Genomic DNA, 12,974 nt, shown 5'->3' with positions numbered 1-12,974 from the left:
ACTATTCTGGATCTTACCAAAAAATAAAGTTTTAATTTTTATCTTTCATTGGAAACAATGAATTGATCGACAGGTGGCAAAACATCCATAACCATGATGAAGTCCTACGTACGACTAGAAAAACTTTGGATGCATTCACTGATTTAAATGTTTCAATGATGGTAATTTATTTCATTGCAACGTAATATTGTTAATTTTAACTCACTAAAGTCATTTAACTATGGCCACCTCCTACTTCTCAGTACCAGAAGCATCTTTTTCATGACACAAAAAATGATGCTTTGTCTTGAAATTACTTCTTAAATCGATGAGTAGCCTTTTCCTGGAAGCATCCTCCTGTGCAACACTTAGTGCTCACTTAAAAGACAGAGGTGCAAATTTGTGTTTTTGTGATTTCTACTAGAATTTGCCTCGTTAGTGCTTCATGGAAAGTTAGACACGAAATACGGCACAATTTTGCAAAACTACTAAAGCAATTGACATTACTTTATTACTGCAATGCTCAGAGGGAGAAAAAAAAAACTGAGAAATACCAACTAAGCAATAATAATTCTGTTGATAAGTGCAAAGGCATACAACACAGTCTTGAGGAAAAGATAATTACCTAGCTGTTTTCCTATTACTCTAAAACAATCAAACTGCCACTGAACAGAAGACAAGGATAGGTTTGCGTTATGCCCCTCAGTTGCTCGCTCTTTAAAATAATTTTATTCTTTTTTTGTGTGTTCCTACTTAAAAGACATTTCTATTGTCGATGAAAATTTAGAAAAATAAGACTAAAATAATCAATTTCAAATGAAATGTAAATCAATTACCATTCACCATTGAAAGATAAGTTTTCCCTCGATTTATGTACTTTAAAGGCTCTAATTTTAACTTGTAGCAAATCAGCAAATAAAATAGCAAAAGAGAGAGACAGAGAAGAGAATAGAGGAGACAGGAATGAAAAAGAGGAATCCTGAAAAATCCAAAAAAGAGCGGAGGGCAGAGAGATAAAGAGAAGATTATTTCATAAGATGAGACGGAGAAGTACAGCTGAAACGAAGAGCTCTTTCAGTCACAGAGAGGAGGTAAAATTGAAAACAGGAGTGGGGTCGAAATTTCACACCAATCAATTTTCATGCATTTAGTCATTTCAGCCCGGAGAGAGATTATTCATATCAATCAAAGGCATTGAAAGTCAGGCATAGCATAGCAAGGTGGTCAAATTTTGGTTTTCTTAATAAGAAATTTAGATCAGGGTACCTGATAGGGAACAAAATGCCTTCAAAATCTGCTTTCGCGAGAAAAATTGTGTGTAAACTGGTGTAAATACACACATGACTTATTGGATAAGTCAACTAGAGGACAATAATTTTAAGAAAAGAGGGCTTGATAATAAGCAGTTGATACAGACCATCATTAAGGTGGCTAAAATTTAAAACAAATATCACTCGTAATGTTCATGGGTATCTTTTTTGGCTGTTCAAATGTTACAGTTTTAATGTAGGTTATTTTTTATTCTTGTTAATAGTTTTTGTCTCTATTGTAAGTGATTATTATGGGCAGCAAGATTCCGATGATGTAATTACATGCGTTGGTCTTCATGTTGTGGTTATTTGTATTTTGATTGACCATGTATCAACTTATTTAGCTCAGGCATTCATTATGTTTTATAAACAGGACGTGGGCTTAATTTTTTTTTATTATTATTATTATTGTTTTTTGAAGGGAGACTCTGTTCTGCACTTGGTAATAAGGGCAATCAAAAGAATAAATTCCTTATGGGAATGAAAAAAAAGTACGAAAAAATGCAAATGAATATACCGAGAGTGCACTATAGAACTTTTAGAAAATGCTGAAGCATAATTTTTCAATATTCTTGCACTATTATACAGTGTTCTTTGTGTAGTAAAAAAGCATTTCTTTCTCATATTCAATACCTTCTGCTGTACCCTCAGTGGATCTCAAAATAGCTCCTTGCTGTACCATAGGGAGTAAGTTTCAATATTGTGCATGAGTTGAAAGTTTTGTTCAAAATGAATCATTTAAAGTTGATTATTTAGGGAAATTGATTGCACTGGTTAAATAAACAAAAAAAAATATACTATAGAAAAGTTGAGAGTCTAACATATAAATCTTTTGACGTCACATAAGTAGATGGATGATTAAATCATATGATGAACGTACGATATTCATCGAAGAATGTTGGGAGAAAAAGGCAAAGATTTCTTCTTTTTCCTAACGTAAAATTCTCTGCATCAAATTAACATGGCTGACCATTTACTTATGTTTTTTTTTTTTCGTAAATAATGCAGAAAGAAAAAATGACTAGTTGTACTGATAAAAGTAATGAAAACTATACCTACATTTCTTTAATCTAAATTTCTGATTTAGGTTTGTAGAAAACACAGCTCCGATGAGATGGATTCATCACAGATACTACATTCTTGAGGCTACATTAACGCCTCAAAACCTCTCCTTTCTCTTTTTACAAAAACTAAAACTAGATGCTGCAAATAAAGTTGCAAAGAATTTTATTCCCGCATTATTTATTAGTTGCATACAATTGATTCAGATTTTTCTTTCATTTTTTCTTTATTCCTCATAATGGTTTCAAATCATGATTGCTGATTTATTTTTGTACTAAAGCTGCTGCTATCTTCAAATAATTTGGAAATATCAATCGTTACTTGGTTTTTCAAGTAAGCTCCTTGAATCACTCAATAAGAGGTATCCTTTCAGGGAGAGCTTGCATGTAACCCTCAACATTCTAAAAACAATGACAACTCTGTCAAAGATGAACATAACAAGTATCTCAAAGGCTATTTTGGTCTAAAATACAATCACCATAAATGATGATTAATACATTTCCTACAAGCTGGTCAGGCATTCTGACAATGTTTCTTCAATGGAACATAGAGTAGTGTGGATTTAGGGTAGAAATACGGCCAGCATTTTAAGCCAAATTTTTCCAACAAAGCAAAATTTTCTCAAAATTTGGCGCTTTAAGCTTGAGCAGGTCTTCTTATAGGACCAGCATATTAAAATATAGTGAACATAGCTGAATAAGTACTTCAGTCTCGATAAGAAAATATTTTTCTTGAAGAAATGGCATTATCTGGCAATAGTAGAGATCACCAGCCCCTTCAAAAGACTTGATGATAATGGATACAAGTATTTGTCATAGAAAATATATGAATTTCTTTTGAAATATGTGGAAGAAATTTGCTTTCCCCCTCCCCCGGGAAAACTTAAATTGATCCTGATTTTTACTAGCTAAAGTCAAATTTCAAATAACAATGGCTTTTAAATAACATTCGCTTTCAGACTGAGAAATGAGTTTTCACACACTTCCAAGACAACTGTTGCCGAGAATGACAGATTTTTTGTGTGCAACTGAAAAGGGAAGGAAATAAATTGAGTAGACATGAAAATTTGTGAATCAACCAAGTTCAGGTGTAAAAATCGCAAAACCCCAGGAACGCAACAGGATGATTAGGTAGGGTTATTGGGTGTTCAAAACATAGGGTGAAAAAGGCGGGAAAGGAGCTTGTAGCCATAGCCCTACCTTGAATAACTGGACTCCGATAACCGCAAACATGAATTGAAGAAGGCAAGTAACCAGCACAATATTGCCGATAGTTTTTACGGCTACTATGACACACTGCACTACATGCTAAACATATGAGATCAATTTCATTGGCTATCATTTCTGTCAAATTTTTTGGTGTAAGCGTGTTTTGCAAAATTTTACCAACCAACTGTCGACTAAGAAATACTATGAAATTTTTTTAAAGCTGATGAAACTACACAGAAATACGATTTTCACGAGGAACCTTAGCAAAAGCCAAGGAGATTTTTGAGGAGTTTTTACCATCCTTCAATATGAAAACATGAAAAGTTAAAACTACTTTAATTTAAGTCCTTATTCTTAACTAGAATCTTTCATTTTTCATTTTTCCCTTGTCTGCTGGAAAGATAGTGCCAATTTTCAACGATGCAGTGTTTTATGTTGCAACAGCAGTGCAGAACAGTTTAAAGATTAAGCTTCATGGAAAACTGCAAGGCAAAAAATGTGAACTAATATGACTTGCCCCCTTCCCTCCATCCCAAAAAGGAGAAAATATTTACACTGAAAGCTTCCTCTTTCTTGGCTTTTGCTGTGGTTGCTGTTCCACATGGAATACCTTCAATATTAATTGACTTCGTAATCGACTGAATGCGTGGATGTCAATTGAATTTTCAAAAGGTAAAGAGCAACCAATAGTTGCTCACCTACTTCAATAGAGAAATAAGTTATGAGATAACATTCAATGAGTTAGATGATGAAACAAGCTGAGAGTACTTTGTCACTCGTAATTGAGTCTGGAAAAGGATTTTATTTGAGAAATTGAATGGAGGCTGCATGAAAAAGATTGAGAGCCACAGTAAGGAGACCATTGATATGAACTTGAAAGAAAAACCAAAAACTAAATACAACATATTAAACTGAAAGATTAATGTACCGTAAGGAGAGCTGTTTTATTTAAAATTAATATTAAAAAAAAAAAAAAAAAAAAAAAAAAAAAAAAATTGGAGATTTCTAGTAGATTACATTTGCTGTTCCTCCTATTTATGTTGTATGTTTTTCTTAATTTGGAGATAGAGAAAAAGTAAGCTCTAAAAATAAAAAAACCGAATGGATGGAAAGTCATTAAGTTTTCACTAAAATCAGAGGATAATCATCGACAATTGCTGAATAAAAAAAAATAAAATCTAACTACTTCCTCAGTGTGTTACATTGTACGACATTACCTCTCTTCTGTCTGAAGGACTTATTTATTTCCTTTTTCTGGTTCGACTTGAGAGGTGTTACGGTTTTCGATTGTCAGGGAACAGAAGGTCAAATGACTTCAAATGTAAAAAATTCAATGTGTAAAATACGTTACTCTTCTGCTGAAAAATTTAATTAGAGAGATTAAATCATCATGAGAAATTTTGACAGACCTCACTTTGAAAAGAGTGATGAAGGAATAATGTCTTTTCATCATTCAACTTAGAGTCCCAAGGTAGCTTATGATTTTTGAAGCATAATCAAATTTCAGCATTCAGTACCCATGGTAGAGAGAAGAGGAAAAATTAACTATATTGTGCGGTTTTCATATTTTTTTAATGATTAGGAAGGTTTCAGCTATTGGAATACTTTACGAAAGAATTTTAAAGAGAGGAGATTCAGCTGAAGATTGTTTGTAAAATGTGGGATAGAAGTTAGATGCAAAAATTTCAGATACATACCTTAAGTCCTTTAGCTCGGTTGATGGCACGCAGAGGCCTCAAGACACGAAACACTCTTAAAATTTTAATAAACGAGACAGCACCTGAACTGAAAAGAGGAAAGTTGAAAGGCAAAATTCAATTTTTTGGATAAGCTAAAAGGTTTTCTAAAATATTCAGGAAGAAAAGCTGATTTAAGAGGGAAAGAACAGTTACTTCTACAAATTGAATTGTGTTTCTAAAAAAGTATTGGTTATAAAATCTTTATCTATGACATCTAAAAATAATTTAATGTTATTATAAACCACTATTTTAATAAATTCTTCAATTTAGGAAACCTGTTCATCATTCATATAAGAGACCTATAATGAGGGATAATATTGGTAGGAATATTAAACAAAAAAAACGAAAAATTATGTGCTTAACTTTAGACATACTTATTACACTCGTTAATTGATACGCCTTTTTGGTAGTTACTGAGATAGCCTAGGTGGTGCAATTGTTAAGGCAGTTTGCTGCAAGCATCGAGGGCCCATGTTCGATCCTCGAAGGTGACATTGTTTTTAAAAAGCTTAAAAATCTGCCATTGTTGCTGCGAATAACCATGCCTTTTCAATATCTCCTATGTCCCCCACGGAGATAATAGAATGGGAGGGAGGCAACCATCTGGCAATTGTTGGTCCACCCTGTTCAATTGCGTTGGGATTGAGATGTTGATCATTTGTAGAGTGGGAGATTAAAACAGCCAAGTTCATACCGTATGAGGGTATGGCCATGTTCAGTTAGAATTGTTTGCCAAAGCTGTTGAGACTGCCATAAAGCAAGAATTGAGCTAAAGACTAGCATCTGGAAAAAAATATTTGCTGTGCCAGAGTCTTATGCTGCTAGTTAATTTTTCATTAATGTTTAATAAAGCAGGATGATAACTCAAAATTATTGAAGTGCCTAGTAAATAATGAAATGTTAAAATAGACTACAACTTACCTTGAAAAGACTGAAACTAAAGAAACTAGAACAACTAGGAGATCAAGAAGGTTGAATGCTGAGCGGCAGAATGCACCATCATGAAAAATGAATCCATAAGTGATCATTTTGAAACAAATTTCTGTTGTGAACACCGTGGTGAAAAAATAATCAAAATAAACCAACACCTAGGCAGAAAAAAAAAACCAAATTGGTAGCAGTCAGACCCTACAGGAATGAAATAGCTGATCTTCATGCAGGTCAATCTCAATACTTCTTAAACAACAAAATCTGCTCCATGGAAGCTCATTACCTACAGTAGCCAGAATGAGAAATTAATGAGAAATTAATCATGATTTAGAAAGTTTTCATACATTTTACTCGAGAATTTTACTTGAGATTAGGAAAAATTATCCTCTTTATGATGTTGTCCTAAAGCAGCAGCTCTGAGCCATCTGTGTTGCGCTGGGCCAGATCTGAAGTAACTGCTCAGAGCCTTCAGTAAATTTCGCATCGATGTTTACAATACATCAATGCTTCTATGATAGATCTCGTTATTATAGCCAATGTTGAAACAAGTCCTGTGATTAACCTAAAACTACTTAGTACTATAATTTATTGTTTTGTATAGGTATCTTCGTATTATTGCATAGCTAGATATATAATACCTTCAAATTTGCCTAATTTTTGCTTCTTTTGCAATTTCTTTGATTTCCACAGAATAAAGAAGTTCACTTGGATTGTTAGGTCTCAATCTGTAAAAAAATTTTGCAGCATGTGAGAGTTTACAAATTATCTTTACGTAAGATGGACAGTGTACCTTGTTGCGTGGATTCTCAGAGGTCAGCGGGTCTTCAGCAGCCAACAGGGCAGACGAAATAAGAATGCAGGCCAAAATAACATTACTGAAAGTGCTGTGATTACAAAACCAATGACAAAATACACGAAACCTGAAAAAGGAAAAAACTAGATGCAATAATGCACTTGAAAGAAGATAGATCCTCTTGCATTAAACAGATGTATGCAGGTTTACTGTCATGAAAACAAACTAATCTCACAATTTTTGAGATTTTTAAGATTTTGGGAAAGATTTCTGCATGAGAACAGGGTATGTAGATTCACCTTGAACACGTTTATATTCCACTTTGATGACAATGTTAAAAGAGCAATAGCTTTATGTTTTGTCACTATGTTCCTTCTATGTTCCACCTCTGGTTTGTGATTCAACTGTCAATGCTACCAAAAAAACATTTACACTATTGAAAAAGTTATATTTTAGCTTCGTAAAATGACTGAAATTTGCAAAATTTGAAGCAGGGTGTAGCTCTTCATTTACGAATTACTCAAGCAATGTAAAAAAAAAGTCTATTTTCCCTCAAGACTGAAAAAAATTCAATTTATAGGGATTCCATTCGAAAACCTACAGCCTTTTAAATAGCTGAAAATATTACCTGTTAAACAGTAAGTAACAAGGTAATGAAATGGTGCTTAATCCACATCATTTTGCAGGGAAAACAAAACCAAAATTGCTTTTACCTACAGTTAGCTATTCCTTAGTCTTTTTTTCTTGTTTGAACAGTAAGGTTGCTCTTTTAATCGCATAAAAAGTTGAAGGAAAAACTCTGCAACCCTTTTGAAAGGTGACTGAAAGTTTTTAGGATAGAATTGGAAATACACGATTTCTGGAAGTGGAAGTATTTGAACAATTTATTTAATATTTTTCTAACTTCAATAGCTAAGGAGATCATTTTTTTTTTTCCTAAATGAAGGTAAATAGTCTGAAGAGGCTACAGGGAAATGCAATTGCTCCTAAGTAATCAATTGATTTAAAAACAAAAAGCTATAAAGCTAATATAATAAAGTATTAGCTTTACGAAAGAATATTAATAATTTTTGTAACTTCAATAGTTCTAGGGAGAGAAAAAGAGGAAATTTGGACCACCTTCATAAGATAAATTTGTTTAAAATTTGAAAAAGGGAAACGTATCATCTATGGTTAAAAATTTTGATCTATTAATGACATATTGGCTTCCATATCATTTCTAGGAATAATATTCTCAGACTAATAAAATGTGATAAAGCAGAACTGCAATCAATTTGGCACTACAAAGGAGAAAACGAAAATTCATTTATCAGCCTAATGATAATCACTCCTTTGAGGAAATCCAAACAGGTAAAATGGGAGGCTCAAATCAAGCAAGGTCCTTGAAAATCAACTACTGAATGCAAATACCGGCACTCGCACAAAAATCAGTAAAATCAAGTGGTAATTTTCTACACTACCAAAAACGAAAAAAATTGTGTTATCAATGAGACTCAAGCTTTGATCATAGAAATCAACGATGAGGAGATTTTGATATACATCAGGAGAATAAATCCAGAGATTTTGAGGATCTAATTTTGGCTTAGGTCTTCTTGGGGGCTTTGCTTGAAGAGAAAGTATATAGAATCGGTGCCCAGTAGAGATGGGTAAAATTTTACTGTTCCTGAATTTATCTAACAAATCCATTGACAGGAGAGTATGCTGATTTGTTGAGTGCCACCTTTCCCATTGGTTAGCACTTCGCAATGATATGTATGATGTTCAAAAAGTTGAGTCAAAGTGTGTAATCAGGAATGCATTTAGAAGAAAAAAAAAAAAAAAAAAAAAAAAAAAAAAAAAACTCTTGTCCGATCTAAAATTCCAATGAAACCGAATTATCTGAAAGAAAAATCAGTGTGCTAGGCCTACTTTAAGCAAAAAAATTATGACTGGTGTGTGTAACATTTGTTTCCAGACAAATGTGATAGTCTATCAAAAAAGGGACCCTCATCTGCAGAAATCCCAATTTGAGGTACAGAAACCTGAGTACTAAAAGTTTTTGATGAATACTAAGCAAATCAAACCAGAGAATTAACGGATTGAAGTTTGCGGTTCAAAAACCTTAGATTCCAGAAAATGCTACTCTAAAATCTAATGATGGTACAAAATTGCCAGATAATGTTGCAACTTTTAGCCTATGCTGGCACAAACAGGAATTCAACCGTTGGCAACTTATTTGTCGGAGCACTACGAAAAGTTGTCCACTAAAATTTCAAAATCTTGTTCTTAACCTTACTTAATAAAAATGACTCTGCTAAACAATTTCAATTGTAGTCTGAGGCCCCTTTTCCTGTAGATTGTCACAAATGAAAAAAAAAAATAGGCAAAGCTCAGGTAAGAAAATTAGACTGAGTGTGGCTAGTACGAACCAAGTGCAATTTATGAGCAAGATGCTACGTCTTATCAACATTCCAATGCATCTGTTCCCTTACTGCTATGTGTGCTTAACTATTGATGAACACCACCCAAGAAAATAGATTTTAGAAGTCTTGATAGGGTTCCCTGAACTTTTATTTCTTATACTTGAGAGGAAGGGGAATAAAATAAAATAAAATAATAGTAATAATAAAAAAAAAACCCTTTAAAATGAATATTCTTCTAGTAGTGACATCATCTGATGCAAGGAATCTATCAGCACATCCCCTTTCATGGATACATCCATTCATGTTTTTTTAAAAGAGGTATTACAACAATAGTTATAATAGCTGTAGTTTCAGTTTGCTGTGACCAGATTGAGGAGCTATGAAAATTGTTACATATTGAGTTAATGTATAAAATGTTCACCTGTTAGTTGGTGAAAAAATGAAGAATGATGATGCATTTGGAATGGGCTGTTTTTTAGTGGCCATGTTGAATTCAGAGAGGCGTCTTGGGCGCGCTGAGGGATCCTCCCGTAAATCATCTGAGTCTACTCAAAACATGCAATATGGTGTTCGTATGAATAAAAACAATTCAACGCAATAAGAGTGCTTGAAGACTTTTCAAAACAGTGACCTCTTCCATCAAAGCCCCTGCCCAGCATTAGTGTTGGAATAAGGGCCAAGCATACTGAAAAGTAGCACAACAAATCGTCTACCAATTGAGAGGAGAGGGGCATGAGGACATGGAATAATTCTCATTCAGTGGCAATTTTTTATTATGAATTTTTAAGAATTATAGTCAGCATTATTTTGTTAGCCAGAATGAATCTTTGCTTGGAGAGAAAGACTTTCTGATGAGAGTTGAAAGGTTTCTTTTTCTCTGAAAAACTCTTAGGGGTCAGTTTGCCTTTGAAAAAGATTTGATTTTAAGACTTGCTACATACTCCCCCATCAAAAGTCATGCTTAAGGTATAAGTCACAATTGAAGTATTGAAAATGTCGCCTATAGCTCACTTTTAACGACTTTCATTAGCAATGATATGCAAGGCATTAAAATCACTTGTTTTTTCAAATAAAATCTTAAGTATGACTGGAAATTTTGGTAAGTCTCCATCCTATGACATGCTCTTCAACATAATCCATCGAAGCTCTCGCTGCTACTCACAGGGCCGCAAATGCTAATTCATTTTCTGAATGTAATGTTTATTAATTTTTTCTGGATAATCTTGTGGTAAAATTGTACTATATTGAGGTAGGATATGTTAAAGTTCTAAAATTGATAAATCTCTTTAAATGGCTCAGTTAGACTACTTTTTTTTCAAAGAAAAGGGAACAGACCCAAAAATGCAGGATGAAAACCGGTTCAAAAAAGTCTTCACACACTTCAAGCAAAAAGGAAATGAAAGTCTTAAAGTTAAAACCCATTTTTTGTTCCATCTTCCTTTCCCAAATCACAAGGTTTTTTCCTTTCTTTTTTTCCTCTGTTACAAGCACTTCATCTCTTCTTAACGTACTGTAAAGACAATATTATTAGAGCAAGTGGAAAAACTCTGAAAAATGAGTAAATGTTGAAGGTTTTGAAACCAAACGATAAGATTATTTACAAAAAGGTTGACTGATATCCTTGATGAAATGAGAGTTTGAGTTTGCGTTGGGAAATTCTCCTAATATTATTTGAACTGAACTGAATAGCTTTAAGATAGAGGACCAATGTTCAAAAATACTAGGGAATAAGAAATGAATTGTAATGATCAAAGGTGATCCTTAAATGATTAAGTGATACAATTTGCCACTACACTACAAGGACTTGTATGATCTCTTGATCAATCTCCATACATGTACGTTGGGTGAACAAACTTGAAAGCTGAGAATTTCAGAGTTCTAACTGCTACAACTTCTAATTAAAGATTCAGCGTTTGCATGCAACTAAATAAAAAAGGAGTCTTGTTTAATTCTTAAGGTTCCTCCGTACAGAAGTAGCAGTGGTTGTAGAGAAGACTTTATTGGAGCATTTCTATAGATTCCAATACAAAATTGAGGATTTACATTTGATACCTATTGATTCTTTCTAAGAGGTGACAATATCTTAAACAACAGTTTATACATTGGATCAAAGAAGATTGTTGTCATTTCTGGACTACACAGATACCTAGCTGTTCAGTTGCTTCTTCAAGTATTAAAAATAAGAAAACTCAAGAAAAGAAAAAGATTTGTCGACTAAATTGCTTCCTTGACTTCAAATCAATCTTTCTTTACATTAGAATGGCCAAAAATACTTTACAGCTGTGGCATAGATTGGCTACCAAAAACGTAGATATTTGAACATTGGGGGTGAAGAAACATGGATCTAAACTTTACTTAATTAAAGCTGAATTACAGACAGGAGCTGAGTAAAAAAAACACACATTATTTCACAATATTTGTCTTGTGTTGTGTATTCATGATTTATAAAAATTTAGAACATAAAAATAATAAATTAATTTAAAATGGCGGTGGTATTTATGTACTTATTTAAATAAAGATAAATTTTTTTAACACTTCGGATAAACTTTGTGAGCATCATTATTATTTATTATTTGGCCAATTAGCATTTTTGAGGGCTTTGAAGCAAGGGGCCCGCTAAAATAAAAATAATTCCAAACTGATACTGAAATTCCCAAGACTTTCTTTTCATTAACATCCAGAACACAATCTAAGATTTCACAAAAGAAGTAGCTTTTAGTTATGCAATACTACTGTTACCTTAAAAGAGACAAAAAACAAATTACTAGGAGGGTACAAGATATTGTGTGTTTATGGAGTGACAGGCCTCCAATTCCTTGAGATTATCTCTGAAAATGGATGCGTACTTATGGTGATCTGCGCAGGAGACAGACTGAGTGGAAGCAGAGGAAAAAAAGGGGGAAAGGGGTCGCAAGAACATTCCAAAAAGCCAAAACTCAAAGAAAAAGAGCAAAACTATGAGTAACCGAATTCATTCTTCATTCCGAAAGGGTCTGACTGAAGAAAAGACAGACCAGCCTCGAGCAACCTCACCTGTTGTCTTGGGACATTATAAAAAATGAGGTGCCCGCGGGAATCGGCTTGGTCTCCTGTGCTTGGCTAGTGTCAGACATTTTACGCGGCAATGCCGTTTTCCGTCCCTTTGGCTCTTCATCGTAGTCTTCTCCGACTGGATTGGTTGCCTCAACAACAGAACCTGATTTATTCAATTTAAGAGTAATGCTTGTCTGTTAAAGTAGTTGAGTTGCCACAAACTTCAGCTAAAATTTTGATGCGTGTCTTGAGGAAAACTTCAAATTGAAAGAGATCAAATAGTGTGGCTATCACAATCCCACAAGAGCCAATTTTAAATTAAGGTGCTTTGGTTCTTTCATCCTGACAAACAGGCACTTGGTAGGTATCTGATAGGCACTCAGTATGACAATAAACTGAAGAAACTGTTTTGGGATTTTCGATCTTGTAATATGAATGATTCCTCAAATAATGTTCCCTCTCATTTCCTCTATCAAAGGCAACCTTCAATAATGAGAGCAACATTGAACTCATTGTGA

The 12,974-nt window shown here is 33.7% G+C and overlaps 1 protein-coding gene across 10 annotated transcripts in view; it reads right to left on the bottom strand.

Annotated features, from left to right (window-relative positions):
• Positions 1-12,974, bottom strand: part of Ca-alpha1D (Ca[2+]-channel protein alpha[[1]] subunit D) — a 286,209-nt gene that overhangs the window by 35,431 nt on the left and 237,804 nt on the right. For 5 of the 10 annotated variants that reach the window (XR_011899720.1, XM_072299452.1, XM_072299460.1 and 2 more), the window contains exons 19-23: positions 12,457-12,619; positions 7,019-7,148; positions 6,220-6,386; positions 5,257-5,344; positions 3,551-3,658 (exon numbers count right to left, since the gene is read on the bottom strand). Coding sequence is in view for 9 of the 10 variants with exons in the window: in XM_072299452.1 (XP_072155553.1) it covers positions 3,551-3,658; positions 5,257-5,344; positions 6,220-6,386; positions 7,019-7,148; positions 12,457-12,619 (656 nt within the window). In the remaining variant the exon portion in view is untranslated. Of the gene's footprint in view, positions 1-3,550; positions 3,659-5,256; positions 5,345-6,219; positions 6,387-7,018; positions 7,149-9,844; positions 9,969-12,456; positions 12,620-12,974 lie in introns of all 10 variants that reach the window. The other 5 variants (XM_072299438.1, XM_072299451.1, XM_072299440.1 and 2 more) reach the window with 3 other exon arrangements.

The sequence above is a fragment of the Bemisia tabaci genome, chromosome 1, assembly GCF_918797505.1.
Source record: "Bemisia tabaci chromosome 1, PGI_BMITA_v3".
NCBI lineage: Eukaryota > Metazoa > Arthropoda > Insecta > Hemiptera > Aleyrodidae > Bemisia > Bemisia tabaci.
The sequence above is the reverse complement of the archived record's forward strand: the minus strand, read 5'-3'. Positions and strand labels throughout refer to the sequence as shown.